Source organism: Argopecten irradians, chromosome 6, assembly GCF_041381155.1.
Source record: "Argopecten irradians isolate NY chromosome 6, Ai_NY, whole genome shotgun sequence".
In the NCBI taxonomy this organism is placed as follows: Eukaryota; Metazoa; Mollusca; class Bivalvia; order Pectinida; family Pectinidae; genus Argopecten; species Argopecten irradians.
This window is the reverse complement of record NC_091139.1, coordinates 7,678,236-7,696,679: the sequence shown is the minus strand read 5'-3', so window position 1 is coordinate 7,696,679 and position 18,444 is coordinate 7,678,236. Positions and strand designations below refer to the sequence as shown.

Here is an 18,444-nt window from a genome sequence, read left to right as displayed (position 1 = left end):
TAATATCTTTGTGTGGTGTGTGTATAATTACTCTATTTCAATAGCTGTGAAGAAACTGCCTCAATTAATAAAGAAAACTTTGAATCCCATTTTGACAGGTACAGATGCGCGTGAGATTCTCCAGTCGTCAGAGTTGTCACCGGAGCAGTTGGTGGATGTATGGGATAGATCCGATCTGAACAAAGATGGCTGCCTAGATACAGGCGAGTGGACAGTCGCTTGCCAGCTTGTCCGACTCCACAAACAAGGTGAATATCTGTCTTTGATTCCCTGTTATAAACGATGGCTTCACAGATCAAAATGTAAATTTATCAACTTAGGCAAGAGTAGAACAGTAGACTTTAAGTATTATCACCTTGGAAAAAGATTTTGAACTTTTATTGGTTGCATACTTTTCTTACTAACCCCTCTGTAATTATCACCTGACTAAATTGACCACCTCTCCATAGCAACCACATGTATTTATATACCATTTATACTGATACAGTATGTAAAACGATTATGTAACGATCTTTGTATCACCTGGTATCTATAGCAACTGATAGGAATGCAGTAAAATGGTTTGCTGAAAGGACAAAGAAAAATGCAAAGTGACTTTCATACACAGGTCAAAAATATGTTGAAATTGGCAGTTTGGGACCTCAAGAAAATGACCTTGAAGCAAGTGGTTGTTATACAGAGGTGGTCACTTAGTCAGGTTTTACTGTATATAATAATAAACTGTTTTGACTTCATCAGAATTTATTTTATTTGTCTCATTTTAGTCTGATCGAGTCTGCAGTAGTATTGCATGTAAAATTTGGTCAAGTAGCATAAACGTACCTTTACTAGTGTTTTATATCATGATGAGGACTTCAAACCACTTCAACAGTAGACATAATGTAATTTTAAAATATACAGCATGTCATTTTGTAGGCATAACATCTTGGGTGGACATTTAGACAGCCATCTCATAGTTAAGAAAATATTGATGCATCACAGATATACAGAACATTTTGCTGGCTTTCATAATACACTTTGTATTTAGACTATCATACTTACTTGGTTAAAAAGGGGGATGTATTAAAGCAAACTAAGAAACTTAAATTACTATATATACATGAATACATATTCCATAAAATCTAGGTTCCATTTCAGGTTTACTTACAAAACGGGAAATTCATAATATCAGATTTACAGGTGAAATATCATAATTTAACAGAACAGACAAGTTGCTTTAAATCAATATTACAAGAATGTGTTTGAGAAATCCTTTCCTTTATGACCATATAGAATTCTAATATCATTGTTTTAGCAAGTAAGTTATTATGACACAGTTGTGTCCATGTGTATTATGCATTGATATCTTAGTGAGTATACTTTGATATTTGGTAAGTTTATTCAGAGCCTATTGAGGAATTTGTTTGAGCTAGAGAAGACCCAGTTACCTGACAGTTTGTTGATTTTAAATTATTGATTTATTGATTTTAAACTTGATCTGTCATTTTTCCATTAAGATAAATGTAATAAGTCCCATGGTCTAGGTCTACAAACATTCTTAATCTCGGACGTGATCAGTTGATCTTTGACCTCTGACAGCTTTTAGCATGTCGGGAGTCTAATGGCTACGCATTTTGTTTATATTTACTTCTAAAATATTTGACTATAAATTTGTCATTTATCTTTTAAAATGTTGTGATAATCCCTTCATTCTTATTTAACGTTGAAATTCCAGATGTTTTTATGTGACATTATTTAAACATTTGGGCCAAGGACAGAAGATTCTTTTGAGAGTTCTATCCCAATAGAATTATCATTTTGATGCAATTTTGAAAGTTGTTTTTATAGGATTTTTAGGTCACCTAACCATAGGTCATGGTCACCTATTGCGATAGTCTTTTGTCCAACTTCGTCTGTCGTCCGTCGTGCAACGCTAGTTGACATTTTCTTGTAAACACGATAATTTGTGTAAATATGAACAGAGCTTAATGAGACTTTATATGTAGACTAACATTGGAAAGATCTCGGAGGAATTTAAAGATCAACTTGATTTGAATGTAACTTGAGTTATTTCCTTTCGCACTATTGATTATTATTGGAACTTGTGAACAGAACAACTTGAATGAAAATGAATGAAGCTTAATAACACTTTATATGTAGACTAACATTGGAAAGATCTTGGATCAGTTCGTAAAGCATCTTGATTTGATAGTAATTTATAGAGTCTTTGCAATAATAATTTTTATTGTAACTTGTGAATGCGAAAACTTTAGTAAATATGAACTGAGCTTATTGAAACTTTGCATGTAGACTAGCTACATTGAAAAGATCTCAGAGAAGTTCGAAAATCGGCGTGATTCAAATGTAACTTGCAGAGTTATTGCCCTTTGCACTAACAATTATTATTGGACCTTGTGAATGCCATAACTTTAGTAAGTAATGAAACTTTGCATTTTGACTAAAATTGGAAAAGTCTCAGATGAGTTTGAAAACCGACCCGATTCAATCGTAACATACAGAGTTATTGCACTTTGCAATGATAATTATTGTATCTTGTGAACACGATAACTTAAATGAGTAAATATGCACCAAGAATAATGAAACTTTATATGTAGACCTATAAGATCTATATTCCTATATCATTAACAAAAGACATTAGTTGGCTAGTAAAGGACATAACTAATTTGTATAAAATATCAGGTAACCGTTAAGGCATTGGGCCTCTTGTTATTTTTTTCAACTTCTCTGCAATAAGTAGATCAATAAATAGATGATATTGATTTGTCAATGTGCATGGTATACAAATGAAGGATCCAATATTAGCATTCTATAACGAAAGAAGTTCTGCTACAGTATCATCCACATTGTTCATCAATAGATGTTTCATGGAGCAAAGATCTATCTAATAATTCGAGTAATGGATTTTGGCTAGTCAGTATGAGGTTAGCAGATCTAGCAGTATTTTGTTCTTTATTTGAGTAGGGAACTCAAGTTGTCTTTACTTAATTAAATTCCTTTGGTATAACCACTGTGTTAATTGTTGGTGTCTCTATGTCTGATGGTACTATCATTTGAGGAATGGTTGGTTTTACTGCTTCGTATATATATATATAGAGCATCTGGGGTATTGTTAACACAATCTGCTTCCTGGTGGTCTAGTTACCTTACATGAAGTTTATCCTTTTCTTCTAAAGTCTAGATATTTTCATGTTTTAATAAAATTGACTTTTGGTATTCAAGCAACATTTAATCACTTGTTGCAAAACTGAACAGAATAGAATAATGCAATGGTGTTCATTCCAAATGTTGTAAAAAAAATATTCCTGTGAGATGGGGAGAGGATTGGATGCCATGGTGTATTGAGATGGTCACTTTATGGCTTCTGGTATTGATCACAGATTTACAGGAAAAGTTTATGTGTGTAGTAATCTAATATTCAGGTCATATTGATACCAAGCGGAACATATGACTGTAAATAGATCTAATGTTACCGTGGATTTGGTACTGTGTCTTGGCAAACAGACAGGTAAGGTTATGATATTCTGGCATCGCTGCCAGATTGTCATGAAGGTTATAATTCATTTCTATGTTGGCACCATACAATGATTAATTGATAATAGGCTATTGTTGAATAGCATTGTAAGTAGATTTTCCTTTGTGATTGTCCAACAGGTCTTAGCATAATATTGCTTTGTACATTTTCTTCAAAAGTTCAAAATTTTGAAGAGCATTCTTTAGATATGGGACATTGTTTTGAAGGACTTGTTTTCATCTTCATGAAGTTCTGCTTTAGATGGTTATTGAAACATATTAAAGATTTTTTAGCATCTTTTATTTTGCTCCTCCCAATGTCTCATAACTTTCATATTGATTATTTTGAAGCATAAAGTCCAAAAGACGATTTTATAATTTGGTTCTAGAAGATGTTTATAGTGTGCTTGTGACTTTTAACTTTATCAATATGTTATTGATTGATTCATGGAAGTGTATCGAGTTATTTCTGAGCGACTTTCATCATTAGTGTATAAACAGCTTTGATGCGTATTGATCAAATAAGTCTTATTGCCTTGGCTTTTTTAACCTACATTGCTGCCATTTCAAGCATCTTCTTGAAAATGGTAAGCTTTGCTTTAAGACAAAAACTGTTTTTGAACAATTTTTTATTTAAGTAATGTGAAATGACCGTACAGTATCACCCCCATTATCAGAAGTGAATGGTAGAATACAATTATGAATTAATAAATATGTCAACTAAATTTTCTTTTACTTAATTAAATGTATGATGAAATGCATACATTTCAATTCTGTTAACTTGAAGCTGTTCAGCTCAATGATCATGATTTTATTCAAAGTGTTGTATTAGCTAGTCCCAAATAAAATTATTACTGGGTAATATGAACAGGTAGTTTAACTCGAATACACAGATAATTCTATACCATATGATTCTGTTGACTTGTAGTAAATGAGGTTTTACTGTATGTTGAAATGTGCATCAGATATGTACCTATATCTGTCAAAAGTCTAAAAGGATGAATATTGCAAGTAAACAGGATTCCTTTGTCTTTCTATAAAGCTGATGAACTTCACAAGTGTGACTCAGTCATTTCAGCTCTGCTGGTAGCTTCTTTACAATATTGGACCTTATCCAATTACAAACTGGCTCAATAAAATATGGACTATGGTTACATAGATGTTAAATGTTTCTTTTGTGAGCCCCAGGGCTTAATTTTGTCAATTGGTTGGTTTTAGTGTCTAATCTAAGAGATCAGGCCTTTAAAAGGTGGTCTATGTCGCCCCGGTACGCGACATCGATATTCAATATAGGTATGAGGGACGTTCATTTATAGTAAGTAACAGTTCATTGAAAAACTTGTCAAGTATGTAAACAAAAATATCAATTTTAAATATTGCTGTATTGTAAACTGTTTTAAGACTATAACTTCACATTTGATATATTATGACTTTGACATATTTATTATTTTTATTTAATATACTATTAGGTTGGTATTCAAGATGATATTGAAGAGGTCAATAATTCCTGTGTAGAATTCTTTTTTTGACATTTCTAATTTTGTTTCAGGCTACAAACTAGACGGTAGCGTCAACGGTTTTACCTACTTACCAGACCGAATCTCATCCACCTCACTCCAGGCCAGAAAACAAAGGTAAGATGGAATGAAATTTAAAGTTTAAAATGAAATCTTAAAGACCCAGATGCAAAAACATACCTTAACTTAAGGAATTTATGAATGTAGAATTTCCCATAGGAAAGCATTTCAGAAGTTAAGAAAAAAATCTTAATTAAGGAGCCGTCCATAAAATCTGTAATGTTCAGGAATTCCTTAAATGTAAGGAATGTTTGTGACACTGGGCCATGGTAAGCTGTGAATGCTGTGACAGTTTTCGTTTCTTTCTAGCCTTCAAGTTAACCAGGTTTAACTTGATCAAAGCAAGAAGCAGTTATGAATGCTTGGCTTATATATTTTTGGTTTGTTCCCAAGAAGCAAGTTAAATTCTGAATTTTGGAACTGCATTGTTACCACTTTGTATTTGGTGAAAGACATATGGCATGGATAGATATTTAGTGTTGTGATGATAGTGAAACAGGAAAGACCTGTTCTGAAAGCAAAGTTGGATTTCTCCAAATGATAAGAGGCTAATTTTGTTTCTCAAATTCGCAGTGCTTTTTTCTTACACAGGTGTAATATTTCTACGACTCCTTTGAAGTCAGCAGATAATTTCTAACTTTTGTTCCTCCCCAAGACTTTTTATTGGAGTTCACGAAATATTTTCTTTTGAGTAGTTCGACCCTTCAAAGATATTTTAAACTTACAACGAAGAAATTCTTCAAACCTCTGTATGTTTACAAAAAAAAATATTTTTTGTCATATGAGTAGAGACAACAATCTACATGTATATATTTTGTGGTGGAGAGATTGTTTGCGGAAGATTTGGGTATGATTTATCGATGGTTGATATTACCTGGATAAATATATATTGTAGACTAATATTTCTCAGCAGGTATGTTGTTTACCTGAGAGTAGATGAGTAGTGGACAGATATCCACAATAATACATGTAGATAAAGTGGCCTTAACTTTCTTGGTGATATTGACCACCCTGTAAGGTAGTGGTCAACAATTCTAATTGGACATCCAGGTTCTGTGGCTAGTTATGTTGTCCAGGACTTAGTCAGGGTTTATATTGGAAGGGCAGCTAGGTATGGAAGTCATTTCTAGGTAGCTTATGGTTTGAAGTGCCGTTGGAGGTCCTTGGTTCAAATCCTGAACTAATAAAGATTATTTTTTCTTTTCTTTTACTCTAGAATTATCTTATGTCATAATAAACAGAGCTAATGACAAGGAATTATTAACATAGTCTTTGGGCATTGTTTCCGCTGTATGCGTGCATAGTAATATATCCTATCAAACCACCCTTCTCTAATCCGGATTTGTGTCTAATATAACTAAATTTTCTTATGAGTAATTAAAACCTTTATAATCCAGAAACTTGTCTATACTGGCTAGATATTTGCTGGTCCTGATGATAGTCTGTTTAGACAAGTAATACTGTTCTTTTGAAACAGCGAATTATGTTCTATAAAGAAATTCTTGAACTTAATTTCTCCCTGTCTCTTGAGTATCCGGACCAACAAGACACAATTACAGAACATGTAGTAGTTATGACACATGAACTCTCTAGAAATCTGACAGATTGAATATCGCATCATAGCACAGTTCCTATTGACTCAGGCTCATAGCTGAGAAATAGACAAGCCTTATCAGAATTCAAACAAGTTCAGTATCGGAACTTAAACAAGATCGATGGCAACTAAATCCTGATGGGATAAAGCTCTCTAGGTGAAAAACTTTCGGATTGGAATGTGAAGAAAATGGTATGGGCTGAACAGGCTATAGTCCTGATACTACTGATAGAGAAATGTCAGGTACAGGTATTGTGTATAGATACTGTGAGAACAATTGTTACCTGATTGTTACCTGTATTGTATTTAAGATGCATGGGGATGGTGTGGTGACCCTCATGTATGATAAGGTGTTTCACAGTGAATGAAAGGTCCTACATCTTATCCCTTTAAAGGCCTGTCCCTTTAATTCTGTATCCCTACCTAACGACATATATATCCCTAACTGTACCAAGCCCGTCTCTAACTATGTATCCCTACCTGAGATTAGATTTAATCTCCTGTTTTCTGTTCCAGAGTAAATGAATATGACAGTTACAAGCAGAGGCTCATGTCCATCAAGGTAAGCTCAAAAGACTAAACTTTCATATTTTTATCATTCATATGTATTAATTGGTGATACTTTTGTGATTGAGTTATCTCCCTTGTATTTGATTAACCTTGCATCATTTTGTAAATAAAGGTAGCAGTTGTAATAAGCGGTTTAGGGTAGCTGCCAGGTACTGCCCAGTCGTAGGTATGCAGTTTTTCATCTGGAACTTTGACTTTCTTTCCACCAAGAAAACTTTGCATATTATGTCTTCACATATTACAGAGTTATCTGCCTTTCCAAGTAGGATTTGAGTGTATTTGAATATTAAAGAGTTATCTGCCCTTGTGGATATAGGTATTGATTTTGCATAATATTTCAATGACCATGACATATTTTAAGTGGAATCAGTTTTATCTAAGAAAAAAAAGTCATTTTATTGGTATGGTCATTTGTATATAAATCCTTAGTGATAATTGATGCTTGGTAAAGACTGATGAGTGAGCACCTTTTATACACATAGTATATATTTGTGCACCAGTCATGGTATAAGAATGTAAGAAAAGAAATATTGATGCACTTGCCAATAAATTTCAGTTATGTTACTGCCCTACTGACACACAAAGGATTTATTGATGGTAGTTTAATACATCATAGAGGCGTCGCCTTCAATGGCAATGAAATAAACACATTACATAATGTCATGTGGCAGAGGCACAACTATGTTAGAATTTTAGGACCCTGGACGAAAACAGAATAACAAGACCTCATCTTAGTTTTATTTACTGTATGTGTCAAGAGACAGAGATCCAAATTATGTCACTGGACAGAACCCATGTGATGGAACACCAGGATTTGTATGTTATGTCACAAGATTGACCCATATGTCAGAAAAGACCTATCAATATATAGACTGCATGGCCACCAGTCTCTATCATATTTGAAAGATCACTAAAATTTGGCTTGATAATCCTCATTTTCAAACTATGGGGAGATAATCTAGTACCTATATATATATACAACTGTGCTTTGAAAGTCTTGTCAACAACTTGGTCTGTTGGCCAGTTTAATGAATGTGTCTTGCTGCACAAGTAGATATGTCAATATATGGCAACAACCTTTATGTCACACAGAAACTATCTTAAGTTTCTGAAGAAAATAAAATTTAATCTTGCAAGATTTAGCATGTTTGTCACAGCTCTTTTACTTGCCTCAAAGCGTTGATGTAAGCATTCAGATTTTTCTGCCTACGTCTTGTGATATGCATAAAATATGTAATACACACAATAATCATTTAATTCCTACAATTAATCCAATGATTAAGGATAAGCTTGACTTATGGTTCCGAGCTATATTCCGAAATAGATTAACTTTTCAAGCTATCACCAATATATATTGTAATCACACCCCCTCGGATAATTTAATGGACTCTTCCTTCATTATTAACGGATCATTTCATTATAATATAAAGGTAAGAAAGGTATACTTCAAAACTAAAGAGGATTAAGATGTATGCATTAAAATGCTGATCAAATGAAGAACTATTTAATAGCGCAATTGACTTTGAATATAAAACCATAAAACGAACACAAAACCTGGATTAATGGTTCTTAGATCAGAGAGCCATATTCAGACGTCTGGTGGTCGCGATTTATTCTCGGCTCTTGGCACCTGTTACTAAAGTGGATTATTAGGTTTTAGAAAGTGTTGTTGTTTGTATTCGAAGGAAAACAGTAGGTGTCACAAAGTGTATTTATTACTCAGTTATACACGAATTTGAAGAAAAAACAGTAGGTATAAAAAATGTACATTATTCATTGGAATGTATTACTCTGTTATTCTTAGATTGTGGTATCTTTCTTTAAAAATTAATGTAGCAAAAATTTCTTTGGTTATAACAGGCCATTTTAAAAAGTGTAAGTGTTAGTAAATGTACGTGTGGATAATCTTGATCATCATATATTTCTTCAAAATAATCTTAATAATTATAAATTTGTATTTTACCTCTTCACAGGCTATGTATATTTGAATTTTCACCAATTTATAAAATCAGAAAGAAAGAAAAAAAGAAAAAAGTCAGCACTAATATGTGTAATGTCTCTGTGAACCATTTAGTTAAAATATATATATTATATTGACTTGTACTTGGTAGATTATTTTAACACACAAATATAAAAGCTATTGTATTTGACCGCTATGTACGAAGTTGAACTCCAATCTATACTTGATTGTTGTCGGAGTGTTGGCCTCCTGTATCAATCATTATTTATACGCACTTGTTCATGCCTCGTATCTACAAACCCAATACCTATATGTCTATTTCTCCTATATAAAGACACGACTATATCCCACGCAGGCTGTGATATCCGAGTGTCAACAGTATGTTTGCTGACCACCAGAGATTCCATTCATTTAATTGCGTATTGAGTACGACATTTTATGATCTGCCTTGTCAAATTTGTTTTCTATTGCCACTTTTGTTCAGGTTGTGCCGTTTATGTACAACAGGGATACATACTTGACTTTTTCAGGGTATGGAAAACAAAAGTTGTGTACCGATACTGTCTTCCTTTCTTCATCTATAATTTGTTATTTCTTCTGTAATTGAATGAAAAAGTTAGCTTGCATTTCAATGAAGTTTATTTTCAGAAAATGATGCATTTTATCAGTAGTTGCAATGTTTGAAACATTTCATAACATGAGATATTTTTTGTCTCTTGAAGTTATTTGTAGCGTTGGTATTTTAACAGGAAAAGCGGAAAGCACAAGCAGTTCAAGAGAGCAGACGCCTTACTTTGATGAAAGATAAAGTGTCGCTTGAAAAAGACTTGGTAAGTTATAATCAGTAGCATTGATATTGGTGGGATGGGGAGGGATCCACAATAATTGGGCAGGCAACCCCTGACCTTTCACATCCTTGCCGGGAATCAAACTTTGGGCGTCTAGGTGATTGACTCCACTACACACCAGTGGATCACCTCTTCTGTAGTATAAAACTGATTCTGTTTGTTGACAGTATGCTGCCCTGACCAGACTTGGGAAGAGTCCAGTGAGTGAAGACAGACACAGTAGACTTACAGAAACAGATACGCAGGAAATCGAAAAACTTGAGGAAATCATTGCCAGGTATGTTTAATTGTCTTATCTGCCACAGGTAATACATCACAAGATTGTTTACAAACTACACTAAGTAAAAGAAGGTAGAAAAGGTGACACTTCTCGTATAGGAATATATAAGACTACTGTATATATTAGTCTAAACCATGTGTAAATAATCTTATAGGATTATGTAACAAATTAATCAATGAAGTTCTTTGGCTGGATACTCTACAGATTGAGCTACCTGGTCACCGATGATTGACCCAATCCAATCCCATCAAATAAATATAATTCAATACAAGTATTGATATGATACAAATATGAGATATATTTGTATTCATTACCTGATGTATTGCATGAGAAAATAAATAAATTTTGTATTTGTTAGATTAAAGAAGGAACATGAGAAGATCCGACAGGACACAGTGAAGGTGATTTTAGGGGAACACAAGTTACAGGGAGAGAACGCCATAATAAAGGAGGAGACTACAGAACTCAATAAAGTAAGTACATCGTCATCACTTTCCATTCACTCCTAACAGCCCATCAACTATCAATAGTTATCCTACTTATCATTGTCCTTCTATGGCTAAAATGTATTACCAGTAATCTCCCCTTTTCCATCATCATTTATCTCCCCTTCTCATGGAAATACTTCTATGATTATAATTTATTATAAGTTGTCTCCCTTATGTTGTATCTTAGACTTCAATTCATTAACATTATATGCCTGCCCCCTTCAAACTACGTTCCTAGCTACCATTACTAGTTGTCTTCCCTTTTCATGGTTGTCCTTTTACTATTGTCTCCCCTTCTCATGACTGTCTCTTAGTTATATCCCCATCTTAAAGTTGTCCCTCTAAAACTTCAATCCATTACAGTTGTCTCCCCTTTTCATGGTTGTCCTTTTACTTATTGTCTCTCCTTCTCATGACTGTCCCTTAGTTACCTCCCCATCCTAAAGCTATCCCTCTAAGAATTCAATCCATTACAGTTGTCTCTCCTTTTTATGGGTGTCCCTTTAAAATTACAATCCATTTCAAGTTGCCTCCCCTTCTCTTCATTGTCCCCCTGTTGTCTCTCCATCTTAGAGCTGTCCCTCTAAGACTTCAATTCATTACAGTTGTCTCCCCTTTTAATGACTCTCTTTCTAAAGCAGTATTCCATTACTAATTGTCAACCCTTTTGCTGGTTGCAATCAAAGGTACGTGCATAATGATGTTTATAATACAGATATTACTGTATACTACATACATAACCTTGTATGTGATTTTACTTAGGTATTTACAGTAACAACTATTAACCATGTTTCATTTCATTGCAGAGATTATCGTCTCTACACAGTAAAGCTACAAAAGATCCCGACCCTTTCCACCAACTTTACGAACAAAGAAGAGGTATGCATTGTTCTTAATAGAATTTGTGAGTAACAAAGTGAGAGAGAGAGAAAAAGAAGATAAAAGTAGAATTATGCAGTGTCAATGGGTGATTAATATGCAAGATATTTTTGCAAAAAGTTTATAAATCCAAAGTGGTCATTCAGATTCTCTAGTAACTGAGAGATCTTTAAAAACAGATCATTTGTGGTTTCAATAGACATATACAGTAACTTTTGAAACGTATTGATTCCTATTTCAGAGGAGAGAAAGAAGAGTAATCTGTCGGAGGGAGAAGAACCAGAGGTCCACTATCCATTTAAAACAAGTCCATTTGACAAGGACGCTATAGACAGAATTACGGTGACCGGTGAAAGTTTGTTTTTAAATTCTCACGGCTCCGACAATAATAATAAAATATCTGCTAAAGAAAGCGAGGAAATCCTCCAAAGTCTACACGGTTTTGGTGAAAAGTTTATGGAACTGTGGAGTAGTGGGCAGTCGATTAAATCTCCTGACAGACGAGGAAGCTGTTCCACTATGGAGGAAGAGGAAGATACCGTGTTCATGACAATCAAAGGTAAGGTTAAAGAAAAAAATGAAAAGATTTTTTTTTTTTTTTTTTCCAATTCAAAATATTATTATGGTACCGTATTCGACCCAATTAGCGCCCATGTCCCTATAAGAGCCCCTCCCCCTTTTTGAGGCCTCAATTTCAATTGCCCATGCATAAATAAGGACCAAAATTACATAAAACGGTATAGATTTGCAATAATTTAGACTTATTGGCACCTTTTCATTTTTATCAAATTCTTAAGCGCCCTGGGCGCTTATTAGATCAAATACGGTATATGACTAAATATGGCAAACTGGAAATATTTAGAGGGCTCTTAATTGGGGCAAAATTATGGTACACACTAAGCCACAAGTCAACCTAAACATATGTAATATATAAATAAACTGGTATTCATATTAAAATTCAAAGTAAATATACTTAAGGCATTGAAAATAGTAACGGGCCTTGATTGAGATTGTGTGCTTGTGCTTAGGACGAATTGAGTGGGTAAAATTGTGTAGTATTACATGATGGTCATCTATCACAGATTTGCTGAATTTAAGTGAAAATTGCTCAATACTCCCATTCATTTCCCATTAATTTCCCATCTCAAGTTTGTACAGTATATGTCTGTATGTAGGCGATCTGTTAAATGGACTGTCTGTACAAGTTTTCTTAACCATGCAGCATACTACTATAAAACCAAATGCATTAATTAGTACAAGGGAAGTAACTCTTGTAGGCCTATGCTTCATTTGTGACAAGCTCCTATATTTATGCTTTGTTAAGTAGTGTTATATTTTCCCTATAGATATTTCATGCAATTTTTTGCAGAAAAAACAATTTGAATCATCCTGTTTGAGAGATCGAAAAATGAAAATTAATGGAGACAATAGATGAGTTGTATATTGTATGAAATTGAGTAATATTAATAAATCACAACTGAAATAGAATAAGATATTTTATTCATTTGGTTTCCAGGTGATGACGATGAAAGAATGTGGTCAAGTGTTGGCTGGGTCAGCGAAAAGGACCTGACCACAGGAGATAGTGAACTTATTAACCTTCACAAGAGACTGGTCGATCTGAAGGAGGAGATGAAGAAACTCAACAAGGAAACTGGAGGAAAACTTGTATTTGTAAGTAAAACACATTTCTTAAAATTATTAATTTATTTAATTTCTTTATAATTTCTTTATATGCTAATTTTCTTTTCGACAGTGGTACCAGGCTGTATTAGTGATGTAATGAGCAAGATTTCTTTAGAAGTGGGACTTTGGATTGATTGTGATCTTTCATTTTCGTTACACAGGCATGAATTAAAATCCAAATCTGTGAGATAATTTTGAATCACACATACCTGTTACTGCTGCGAGATGGTTGTACTGAACAAACAAAAACATATTAGTGATTGAAATATTCATACCTCTGTCAAAAGTAAATTTTCTTAGCTTTCTAACTATACTGAAATGTCGTAACTAGGGTAGATTTAAGTCCGGGAAGGAGATATGATTTGTATTTTTCCTTAGCCAGCTTCATTCTAGTAACTTGCAGCTCAAAGTTATAAATTGTGTAGAGCTTATACAGATAAAAAAAAAACTTGCAATATGGCACTGTCACTTCAAAACATCCCTTTCAATTTTTGGTGCTGTGACCGGGATGTCATCAAATAATCAGATCATTAGATGATTTTGTGTGATTGGTTTAACATCCGATCAACAGCCAGGGTCATTTAAGGACATGTAAGGTTTAGAAGATGGAGAAAAACTGGAGTACCCAGAGAAAATAACCGACCTGCAGTCCATAACTGGCTCACATAAAATCAGAAGCCACTACTTAAAGGTGGGAGGAATGTGGCAATATATCCAATCATCTTCACCACTCACCTTCCATGGCTTCAGATCCCTATAAATTCAGATAATATCTCTTCAGATTCAAAAGGTCCTTGGTCAAGTTCATCAAAAAAGACGCAAAATATGCTTAGGGATGATTTATGATATGATTATGTGTGCCAGATTAACATTAATCTTGCACACTTACACTGTTTTGGCTGAGTAGGGTACCTGTTCCATGGGCCATTAAAGGTCAGACACATTCCTGTCAACGCTTTGTTTTTGATTGATTGCCAATTGATTGATTTTATGTTATCATCATAAAACAAGGCGGGGAGAGCATATAGTGTGGCCCATGTCTGTCCTTGTGTCCCATTTTGATTTAATTTGGAGACAAGGGCATTTAAGTCTTACATCTTGTTTGTGATAATGAGTCTTGACTGTCATCTTTTACAGATTGGTAAATATATATATTGTCTTTTTAAACTCTGAGGAAATTTATAGTTGTTTATTAGCTAAAGGTATTTGAAAATAATAGAAAAGCATTGATACTGGTGGCAATAAAATGTAGATAAGAATTTTCACTTCAAAAGAACCAGGTGGTTCTTAGTCATTCCTGAATGAATCATATTTCATATACATACTTGTCCATAAGTTATGTATTGTAGGTACCATTGTCATCAGTCATGCTCAGTGAAACATCTGTTTCTCAAGCAAAGGAGCTAAATATATACCATAACTTACATCACAAATTGTAAGAATTGTCACCGGTTCAAGTTACTTTAGTGTCACTATGGTATGTGCTATTGTGTGCATGTGTGTATATACAACAGTTTAACAAGTGATATAATCATTAATGAGCTAACAAAAGATTTAAACCATATCCTGTATGATATTGTAGTGTTGAAAAAGTGTTATGTTCACAACTTGATAATTATAATAGGAAGCATCAAGTAATATTTGATGTTCCTAAACTGATTTTCTTCTACAGAGCATGTATATGTATAGGAGTTATCTCCCCTAACTACAAGCCCAGTCCACCCAGATTTGTTGCTAAAGCATCATCAGACATGTTAAGCTCTGGTGACAAGAGAGAGCTTTTTAACTTCAAAGTGTTGGCATTAGTTTTAAATTTTCGTTATCTGCCTTTAGGGTATATATGATTCCATTTTTCAATATTCTATGGATGCATTTTTTGTGATCAAAACTAATGTCTTGCAAAATCGCAAAAATATTGCCCCACGAAAATAACCAGTTATACAGTATATTAAAAACTCATTTAACTTCAAGTTTTATGACGATATCACTGATTTGAAGAGAAATAGATGTTTGTTGTTTTGTTGCTATATTTAACTCTCTGACCTAATGACCATTTTATTTGACTCCTGTTAAATCTTACAACAAAGGTTTTACAAGGAACTTGTAGACCAGCTTTAGCTTATGTAAGTGGTAGCTGGCAGAAATCCAATCAGTTTTCGTTCAGATTTCAGTGATTTGTCAACTTACCTGAATTATTCAACCAAAATCTCCTGGCTATTTCTTATTTAATGTCAAAATTATTCACAATAAAGGATTGATTTGATGGAATTTCTGTGGTTTCATGATTTAGGAGGAACTTCAAGGAACAATAAGAAAATCCAATTAGTGATAGTATTGTTAAGTTGTTCATACCTGTGTATTTAACGCGCTGATTACATTGACAACAATTTTTCTATCCAATGTTTGGACGGGTGTATAATATTTGATTCTTCAATGTAAATTCTATCATTAACCAACTTCATGTTGATAATGTGTATTGAGATTAGGAAACAAAACCTTTTGTCCTGTCGGCGGCGCAGTAGAAATAAGAAAGGACTTAAAGAATGGAATTACAGGGATTTTAACGCTAAATAGCGACTTGTATTGTGTGGGGTAAGCCAGAATGCTTCATGAAAGAGCAAATCAATATGTTATGGGTTTCATATTTTCACCCTGCTCAGCCATTGTGATCTATGCACAGGATAGGTAACACTTTAGGGACTGGAGGATCGTAGATTACCAGAAATCCCAGGTATGTGTGATTATTACGTATTCACTCCTACAGGCACATACCATATATACTCCCAGCATTGTCTTCAGAAAGGGACCAAATTCTTATCGTCTTCTTGTGTTGAATATAGAACTATTTAACACATTAATATGTAGGAGTTGTATCTGATAAAAGTAGGTGCCAAATTTTTCAGTTGCCACACAAGATTCTTCGTAATCTTCGTATTTTATCTATTGAAAACATGAACAGAAAGAAAAAACAAATTTATGATTTAGAGTTTATAATAAATTAATGAGGTTGTTTAGCAAATGTAGTTTTACCTATTTGAACATGACAGAAAGAAAAACAAATTTATGATTTTAGAGTTTATAAAATAATAATGAGGTACATTGTTCAGATAAGACGTATAGATGTTCTGACTTTCATTTAATTTATCATTGTCTAGGATCATATTTCACAGAGTTCTGTCCCCTTGTTTATTGTTCACTGAAGATTTTGTTCTGTTCAAGACTTTAAAGATCAATAACTAAAACAGATATCTTTTCTGGGTTTAGCTTACAACCACAGTATATTCTGAAACGATGAATATAAAAAAACTATGTATATGACACTTGCACATACAGAGTTATGACCAATGCTCTCCGATTCATCTTTGTTGATTGTCAAATGTGTGAAGCAAGTATATCGTAAGTTCATTTTGAGTTTTGAAATATTGCATATTGAAATTGATTCACATTCTTTGTTAGATTCAAATCAATATTTCTTCAGGAAAGTTATGGAAGGGAACTTTGGGATGTAATACATTAGTCAGTCATTTTCCCCGTCGTGACATTTTATGGAAACCTTGAATTAAACATTTCTATAATATATCTCTCTTGTTAGCAGTGGTTTGTTAAAAAAAGACTCCATGTTCAATTTTAACAGTGGGACTTAGGTATCAAACTACCTGTACAATAAGACACGGGTTGAAAAGAGATGTATTTTGTTGGGAAGTCAATATCAAACTATACGTAATGAAATGAAGCATCAAATATGACCCAATAGCTTGGAAAACACTGCATAAAGCTTGATCTTTATCTTAAAACTCCTTGTTACCTTGCCGAGAAATTTTAATATCTCTTTCTACGTGCAGACGCCACAACAATGGGTCTGCACTCACAACCGATTAAAAACTATGTCAAGTTTTCTGTATTCTGGTGACATGATCAAGAAAAAATGTTAAATTGAGCATTCATTGATTTAATCCTGTTACTCCTGTAATCGGTGGAATTATGATTGTGTGGTGGCATGTTTCATTTAATGGTTTGTTTTCTAAAAGCACAAAAGTAAACTTGGATGGTGAATGTTATCGGGATTTGTAATCTAAACCATACAGAGTAATCGGAGTCTATCATGTAACATGTTCATTAAATCCGATAGACCTATCAAACTGGGAGCTCACTACTGACTGCACTGTTACACTAGTAAGGGCATGGGTTTCATTTCACTTTGTCAAAAACAGAGTTTCTTAAAGAATAAAAGAGAAGAAGTCATATTGTCCCAGTGGTAAAGGGGTCAAACAGTCTACTTGTAGCTCTCTACTTCCAAGCATTATTCGCTGAGTATAGTTAGGGTCTTTGAAAATCTATCACCACTCTACCTCTGGGTAGTATTTGGTGTCCTACATTCTACCACTTAATCTCTTTTTTCCGGACAACATTGGAAGTATCTGACAATCAGCAACTTGCCATCTACCTCTTGGCAACATTGGTTGTTTGTTGACCTCTACTTATGGGCAACATTGGGATATGGCAATATGCAACTTGATTCTACCTCTTTGACATATGGTGTGGGTGAAAATCAGTCTACTACTTGCCCTCTTTCTTTTGACAACATCCAGGGGTGACTTTCAATCTACAACTTGTCTTCTACCTCAGAGTAGCATAGGATATCTGACAATCTACTACTTTCCCTTTACCTCTTGGTATCTGACATTCTACTATTTGCCTTCTACTTCTGAGCAATAGGGGATATGTGACATTCTTCCTCTTGCTCTCTACCTTTGAACAATGTTGATGGAGTAGCTTACATATTCAAAAAGCCACATGCTGTTGCAGGGTTGTCTGAGAAATTGTGGTCCTCTACATCTGGGTCACAAGTTTGAAATCTAGATTACATGGTACAGATTGGATACCCGAAATTCTACTGAGTGTGAAGGTGCAATATTACATCAGCATTTCATCTCTGTCACATAGTTGGATCATTTGGCAGTGTATGAACTAATATCAAGTTTCTATTTGAAGTATTATACAATTACAACGAATGCTAGACTAAATTTCGATGTGTTGTATTTCCAGTTATGC

The 18,444-nt window shown here is 33.9% G+C and overlaps 1 protein-coding gene across 2 annotated transcripts in view; it reads left to right on the top strand.

Annotated features, from left to right (window-relative positions):
• LOC138324864 (titin homolog) overlaps positions 1 to 18,444 on the top strand; it is a 137,966-nt gene that overhangs the window by 59,728 nt on the left and 59,794 nt on the right. For both annotated transcript variants that reach the window (XM_069270073.1, XM_069270072.1), the window contains exons 5-13: positions 99 to 248; positions 5,060 to 5,144; positions 7,198 to 7,243; positions 9,961 to 10,041; positions 10,227 to 10,336; positions 10,698 to 10,812; positions 11,634 to 11,706; positions 11,948 to 12,265; positions 13,223 to 13,380. In XM_069270073.1, coding sequence (XP_069126174.1) covers positions 99 to 248; positions 5,060 to 5,144; positions 7,198 to 7,243; positions 9,961 to 10,041; positions 10,227 to 10,336; positions 10,698 to 10,812; positions 11,634 to 11,706; positions 11,948 to 12,265; positions 13,223 to 13,380 — 1,136 coding nt within the window. The remainder of the gene's footprint in view (positions 1 to 98; positions 249 to 5,059; positions 5,145 to 7,197; positions 7,244 to 9,960; positions 10,042 to 10,226; positions 10,337 to 10,697; positions 10,813 to 11,633; positions 11,707 to 11,947; positions 12,266 to 13,222; positions 13,381 to 18,444) is intronic.